This window comes from Epinephelus fuscoguttatus, linkage group LG14 (assembly GCF_011397635.1).
Source record: "Epinephelus fuscoguttatus linkage group LG14, E.fuscoguttatus.final_Chr_v1".
Taxonomy (NCBI): Eukaryota; Metazoa; Chordata; class Actinopteri; order Perciformes; family Serranidae; genus Epinephelus; species Epinephelus fuscoguttatus.
The window spans coordinates 36,445,604-36,453,855 of NC_064765.1; the positions used below are offsets into that span (position 1 = coordinate 36,445,604).

Sequence of the window (8,252 nt, forward strand, 5' to 3'; positions counted from 1 at the left end):
CCTGTCATGATCTTTCTTTTCTTCTACAGCTGAAGAGAGACAGGGAGGAGAAGGCAAGGAAATCCAAAGCAAATGAAGAAGAGGGTGGTGAGTTTGATGACCTGGTGTCTGCTCTGCGCTCTGGAGAGGTGTTTGATAAGGATCTGTCCAAGATGAACCGGAGAAAACAGAGAAGACATGACCAGTTCGACAGCAGCCGGGAGAGGCCAGTAACAAAACTAAATGAGTAACTGTTAAAGCCCTGCTTAAAACACCTGAATACCTCGGTAACTCTGTGGAAGGCATGGACTTATTATTTTCATTTAAATCCACATTTGTATTCATGGGTCATGGTTGTATATAGGGTACATATACATACATATATGTATATACAGTATGTGGAAACAGTGCAACCATTTTTGTACTTTGTTTAAGCCATGCCCTGTAAATGTTTATAGGAGGCTACTGCCAGCTGTCAGTTAGCTAGCATCCTACAAGCACCTCTAAAACTCAGTAGTCAACATGTTATATCCCGCTTGGATAATCTGTACAAAAAAACCCCCAAAATCTAAAAAATTGGTTTTATAGGGTTTATGTGCAAGACTATAACTTGATGGAATGCAGTGGCTTCCTGGAGTCTCTGGTTGGTTGCGTGGCAATGTCACGGTAATGACAAGACAACTATTAAAGAAGGAGGGGTTATTACATCATGGCGACAGCATTTGAATTTTTCATTCATAGTATACACTGCTTACAGTTACATTTATTTTGTAATTTAATTACATGTAACTAGTTCATATAAGTAGTAACTCGCAAATACTGTCTCTAACATTACATAATGATGCATGACCAAATGGGGCAGGTCAAATCAATTGTCACTCGGTACGTTTACATGACATCCGACAAAAATCAATTTATTGTGTTAGTCCGACTAAAACCGGACTTTTAAAATACATATACACATTTTAGTACTACTGAAATCGTACTAAATTGAATCTCTCAAAGTCAGACTAACACACAGAGATAATGTGACTGGGAGTTGAATTACTCCTGCATGTATACAGTTAGTCGGTCCCAAACTGGCCTAGGTGCTCTGCGCATGCTCCACAGTTGCCACTGGAGGTCGATTAGCAGTAAATGCTCAATGGAAGCAGAACACAGTAACAACATGTTGAGATCTATCCAGAGCCATGCACATTAGGATGGATGAAATACAGCTAAAGAGTTGCAAAGTTGTCCACCATGGTACCAGTTTGCTGCTAGCTAGCCGTAGCTAACTAGTTTGATTGTTTGGTCTGTGACGTAATAGGTCGACTAGAGAAAGGTCCAGTACTAACAAGCTGAAAGGGGGCATAGCTCCACCTGTCATAGCAGAGTCTGATATACTTCAGTCAATAAATTGATTCCCCTTCTGCACTTGTATACTGGGACAAGGACAGCAGTCCAATCAAATGGCCTAGTCGAGCTGTAACCATAGCTCCACTTAACTGCGCATGTAAACGTACTGACTGTTTACACATTATAACCAGAACAATTCATCAGTGGCTCTGATTAAAACGGGCTGTACTCAGTGATATGGCCTGTCAGAGTTAGGTAAATATCCTTAAGCCAAACTAAACCTTGCTGCAATGCTATAATGCCCTGCAGTTTGCCTCCGTGATAGACACTCATACTTATCATTTAGCCTGTATTATTAGCTGACAATAAATAAATTAGAAAGGCTTCAATATTTGCTGTCACTCACTAGCACTGCAGCTCCCAAACTGACAGAAACAAAGTATGAGAATTTTTTCTTACTAACGTTAAAGGTTTTATCTCTAAATGTAATGTCACAACAGAGATATCACTATGTAATGTTAGCTAAACAAAGTGCAAATAATGGACAAGACTATATTTTGGCCAGTAGCGTCATCTTCTGACAATAACTGATTATCATTGACAGTTTGAAGGTGGGTTAGGTATTGAAAAGAAAACACAATGTACATGTACCATACTACCTGCTGTTAGAAGAAAAGGAGAATGGCCCAAATGTATGTTTCCATGTTACAGAGTGATGTAATGACCCTTCCTTCTTTTACAGTTTCCTTACAAGACTCCAGGAAGTTGAAAACAGTTACTGTGCCCATCAAATTGTGTTTTGCTAAGAAACAGTACAAGCACAGAACTATACCTAAGATCACAAACTGTCAGTTGAGAACAATGCAAATGAAAGCTGTAGAGGTTTTGGGAGGCGTAACGTGACAGTTTTCAGAGCCAGGCTAGCTTTTCTCCCCTGCTTTCAGTCTTCATGCTAAGCTAGGCTAACCACATCAAACAAACCACATCAGACAAAGGGACCACAGAGTTTCCCTTTAGTTTCCCCCATTTTTATAAATGTTACGTAAAACGATTACTTACTTTTAGGCTGTGTGTGTGTGTGTGTGTGTGTGTGTGTGTGTGTGTGTGTGTGTGTGAGTGATACATGTGGCTGCAACTAAGTATCATGTTTTTGAGTGTCAAGCATGGACAATGAATGGTTGTCTTACAGAATGTATTGCTTCATCATGTGTTCAGAATGTATCTGTCTAAGATATTTTACATAATATAATATAATATATAACTGATGAGTGATGCTGATTCATAACATGGGATAGATTGGATATGGATGAAATGTGTTATTGTTTTATTTGCAATATATTTCTTGAGCTGGTTGAACCTTTAATGTGTGGTGTCATTGGTTACAGACAACAGCAGACACTGGGACTGTCTACAGACACAATTTGTAACTGTCATTTATGTAACATAATGAATGTATCTAAATGTCTGATCTGGAGCAGAAAACAGTTCATGTTTGTGCTGTTACTGTACAATAATTGCACAATAATAATTTCCAAAACAGTCTCAGTCTGCAGACTGATTTTGAGTATTTCTATGTGCTTTTAACAGGAAGCTTTTGTAAGAGAGAGAGACACTGTATGTGCTCTCAGACAGAATATGTAATAAATTATAGTGTTATAATATCCCCTGTATATTTGCCCAAGTTTGCACACCTCTAGTTCATTCGTGAACTCCTTTATGAATGTAAACAAATCTGAAAGTTCATCATCTCAAACAGTTATTGATGATTGATGTACAATGATGAAAAATGGATGATTTATTAACTGTTGATATTAAAGTACAGTACAGTTTCATCTCTGTAAAATGTTTGTTGCTGGCTGTCACACTCTACTCCAGCCATTCTAAGCATTTAATCTTTGATGACAATTTTTTAAATGGCAAATTTTGTATTTGGTGTGGATTGGATTCCCTATAAACAGTTGATTAGAATTATTCTTCTCTAACCGAGGATCAGTATTATCACTTGATACAGGTAAATAGTTAAGTGTGATATGGGTGAAATGATGAAGTCACAGGAGTATTATTTATAAGAAGTCCCATAACAAACAAAGCTTGTTCCCCGGCAGCTGTAGCTTGTCCATGTGTCTTACTCACTTATGGGCTGGAGTGGGTTTGGTGAAAAAGCTGAGGAATGAGTGTGTTATTCAGCTGCAGACAGGGCACTCAACGAAATATAGAAAGGGGTATCATATTTGTGTTACTGCTTATTTTAAGAATGAGTGTAATGTTCTGCATTTGAACAGAAGGCACCTGGGTCAGTTTTGAGCACTACTATCGCTGGAGTAGGAAGAATACTGGAAAAGGCGTGCTGTAATGTAGTCTGTAGTGGCAGGGAGGGAGCAAGACCAAGGGTCTAGCTAATTTGAAGCTGCGGCTGAAGGCTTTTGCTCTGGTTAGCAGGAGGCTAAACTATTAGCAACATTTTCTCTCCACCTCTGAAAAGCTTTGCTGATATCAACATGATTTATTTTGTTCATTGTCGGGCTCTCTTTAAGACTCTCTTTTTGATCAGTTCATCTTCCTTTATTGGGTTGCTTTGCAGTGTAGGCAATTGTTGCCAATGCTGGAATAACAACTTCTTCTGCAGGATTCTTCACCACTGAATCAGGCTTTCACCATCTGAAGGGACGAGCAAGTGCATCTTCATGGACAAAGTCTCCCATCACAGATTTTCTAAATCCTGTAAACAGAGCCAAGAGGAGGAGCAGTTTTCTCTCACACCACTTGAATTACAATATGTTCAAAGTTTTGCCCAATAACGCCGAAATAAAACTGCCTACCCCAGCTGTAGGACTGCCCGTATCCATCTGTCTGTGTAGAGAATGTGGCCTTTGGAGTTGAATGGCCTCTTTGGTTGAAACTGACACTTAACTCATATGTTCCATTATCTGGGAGCCATTTACATCATAACATGACATTTTTATTCCAAGACCTCAGAGGACTGTGATGCTTCTTACTGAAGGGAGAATGATTCCAATACAGGCACAAATCTGTCCAGAATGTGTGAGTTTCTAAACCATGTGGGATATTTGGATTCTTTGATTTAATGTATATAAAACGTATAATGCTTGTTCTATCTGTGCCGCTGGCAACAATTAATGCCACCTATGTCAAGCTCCCTAAATGTTACTGAAATTTCTTCAGTTAATAAAAGTGGGAATAATGATAAATCTACTGATGTTTTTTTCCTGTCATTTGGTGAATAACAGTGGTGAGCTGACACAGCCTTGGGGAGAGCCAGTACTGGTTGTCAACATTCTGCCAGTCTAATGTTTGGTATATTTAGTAGGCTATGGAGATGGATTTCTCTCAATATTATTCAACAGTCCATGTGTAAATGTGTAATCTGTATAGTATCAAACAATTTCCACAATTACAAAAAATATATTTGCAAACTCACAAAAACATTTTGCAAATATAAAACTGATCTGCAAATACACTGTTCCCACAAGTAGATTTAAAAAACCCATCTGTGAATGCTTTCATTAATATTATAATAAATGGTAATAATAAAATAAAGGAAAAGCATTTGTGAATATCTTCCTAACATAAAAAGACCAAGGGTGTGTTTTGAATCACATGCTTTACTTTTAGCATGTACTGCAGCTGCCCTTAAAAAGTATGTACTGTTGCATGCAGTATGCATACAATGGACATACCACTGTCTCATAACATTACACCCTGACCCTCTCCCTCATATATTTGTTACCTTGGAGATAAAGCAAAACTGTTCACTGAAACAAGAGAAGGAGAGCAAACTGGAGAGCTCTGCTGTTATTTTGTAATACAACTGCATACACTGTAGATTCTCAAATACTAAATAATAAACACTGAAATTACATGTGCACTTCTTTGTCATTGTTATTTTAATAGTCAGTAATTTTTATGATTATTTTGTTCACTTAAACTGTTAATATTCCTAATATTACTATTTGACTGGTCATCACTTACTTAAATGCACTGTCATCGTCTGTCAACCAACTGTCAAGCTGTCACTTGTTTGCAGGTGTGACATACTGTGCATTCCAGTAATCATACTATATACAGTAGTATGGTAGTAGAAAAAGATTTAGTATGTCCCAAAACATAGTATGTCAAATGCAGTATGCCAAAAATACCAGGATGTTCCATTACATTTGGTCCAATTTTTCAGTGTGCAAGCCAGCAAGCTTTTCTTGCAATCCTGTTGTTTGCTGCAGCTCAACAGTCTAAGTACTATACGTATATTGGCAAAATGTAAATAAACAAAATAAACAACCTAGCTAGGTAAAACATAAGATAAAAGTATGTGCTAATTTGCTGTCAGTAACATGTTGTATGTGTTATGATAGTCATACAAATCAATGCTTAATTTAAAAAAAGGATTAACTTGTTAACGCTAAATTAGCTCATTCAGGAAAAATAAACAATAAAATAGTATATGTAATTCTAAAATAATAATAAAATATACACATTAACTTTCTAATTGAACTAGAGATGCACTGATTTTGAATTTCTGGGCTGATACTGATAGCAATCTTTAAAATAACAATTTCACCAATAGCCGACACCTGTGTTTCTTCTGTTTTGTTTTTTTTTTTTGTTTTTTTTGTTGTCGTTGTTATTTATTCTTCTTTTGAACACAGAAATCTACACTATAAAAAAACAACACATGAACAGTTTTAAAGTCATTCAGTCCTTCATTACACTACCTTTGAATAAGCCCAAAGTCAATAATAAACATTTATGAAACAACGTTAGACATAACCGTCTTTCACATTAAAAACATATTTAAAAAATAAGCAAATATATGATACATCATAATTCCCTCCCTAATATCTATTTTGCATTGCTGTGAAAACGTCAACAAATTTGTCTTTCAGACAGCTGCATTTATTCAAGTCTCTCACCAAAAGCTACATTTTACAACATTACGATGAATACATCACAAGAACGTTATAATTTACCTTCGCCCAGTGCTCATTTTTACTGAAGAGAGCTTGAACGCTGCACAATGAAAATCAATGCAACTTCAGTCAGCTGTGGGTTGAGGCCACCCATAGATATATATATACGTAGATGCCGCACTCAACGGTGCTCCTCATTGGAGCGATACGTCAACGCGGCCGCCATCTTGCCCAGGTGGAGCCGCGCTGCCTAATGCATGTATGTCTATTGAGGCAGGAGAATATTTATGATTAAAATCATCATTACTCGCTGAATTCTCAACCGATTTTCATGCGGTTTGGTTTGTTACAATCGTCAGACATGTAGTTATGATACAGGATACTTGGTTAAATAAAAAATGCAACTTTTCATACCAAAATATTTTATCTTATGTAGATAAAGTAACTGTAATAGTTCTACAACACATTTAAACTAAACTTTCCCCATGTAATAAATATTCTTTTTTCTTACTAGATGTACAATGCCCACCATGATGTCATTTAATTATTAATTTTGACTTTAAATGTTCACATTTCACAGTGTGCAAAAAATAGTGTATCAGCAGGGTTGTGCTGAACTCCAGTGCAGATTCTGATTAACAAATGTTGGTTTTGAACAAGTGAAAATAAATGACTTAGAGCTGCATGTTTACACAACATTTTGCTTTAATCTCATATGTATAACACCACAGTGCTCATGGGAGCCTGGACACAGAACTGTTTACATTATTAGGTCATATTTACAAAAAACACAGTGTACAGTAGCTAGTATTATTTTTAGGAGTCTGCCCAGTCCTGTCGAAGTCCTCAGGTCTGAAGTGACAGCTGCAGATGACTGAGGAGTCACTCGGGACAAAGTCCTTCCTCCTCACTGCTGCTACCCATGCCCGTCTCCTGTCTGTGTTTTCTGGGAAACTACACACAAAATAAGTGTGTCAGAAAAACGCAGTTCCACATAATTTGTAGTTACAATTCAGGCCACAAGTTAACTACTAACGTTATGCTGCATTGTGTCACGTTGGTGCCTTGAAACAGATAGTTGACAATTTGGAATAACACATACACCGACATAGCTGTTTGACAAAGCATCATAATTTTATAAGTAATATTATATAAATGTTAACCTTTTTTCTTTAAGTTGTGTGACATAGCGTTAGCTTAATTTGGCATTAGGACCAGATCAGGACAGTTACTTTACTTGATTAGCTTAAAAGAAGGATCACTTTTTGAGATATATATCTCATTAAACATGTTCGTAACAGTAAAATATTGTAAAACAACTTCGTATCTGTGTAATGTTATTCCCTTCTGCTTGGTTTTAACACTTCTTTCGTTCGTACACCCAAATGCAGAGCACAAATGTGGCATTTTTGCCGAGTCTGACATGGGTCTGAACCGGTCAGAGCACCTAGGCAAGATGGCGGCGGAATTGACGCATCCCACAAGCCAGGGTGCAGCATCTATGTGTATATATCTATGAAGGCCACCGGCTGCTTAGAGCAAACAGTTACAGCTCTCTTCCTGTTGTATTCTTTATTTTTATCTGTTGTTTTTTTTCACGTTCTGTATCTCCACACCCACTAGTAGTGGTAGTTGAATGGGCACCAGAGAGCTTCTGTCGTTTTGCCATGATAACGATACAGCGTGTTTCAGGGTTCACGTCACGTCAGTGCCTTAGAACATAACATATCTATTCAAGGGCTCTACGTCACGTTTGATAACTCGCCCATGCCCCCTAGCTGGAGAGCAGGTATGGTGTAACAAAGTTGGGGGGGTAGGCTTAGCAGGCTTTGCTATGTAATTATGTTGTTGTGGCTTTATGTAACAATCGTAATAATAGTAGTTATGGTATTAGTAAAAAATCTAATAGATAAGCATTTCATTTTTTTTTTCTTTCTTCTTCCCTTTCGCCCCCATGCATGACGACACCCTTAGCGTTCGCCTGAACTGCCTATGACAAGGCCAGCACTG

General features: G+C 37.5%; 1 protein-coding gene across 1 annotated transcript in view; it reads left to right on the forward strand.

The window, feature by feature from the left end:
* The window catches only part of daam1a (dishevelled associated activator of morphogenesis 1a), a 43,563-nt gene extending 39,033 nt beyond the window's left edge, over positions 1–4,530 (forward strand). Inside the window, exon 26 of the mRNA XM_049596246.1 lies at positions 30–4,530. Coding sequence (XP_049452203.1) covers positions 30–230 — 201 coding nt within the window. The 3' untranslated portion in view covers positions 231–4,530. The remainder of the gene's footprint in view (positions 1–29) is intronic.
* The last annotated feature ends 3,722 nt before the right edge of the window (positions 4,531–8,252 follow it).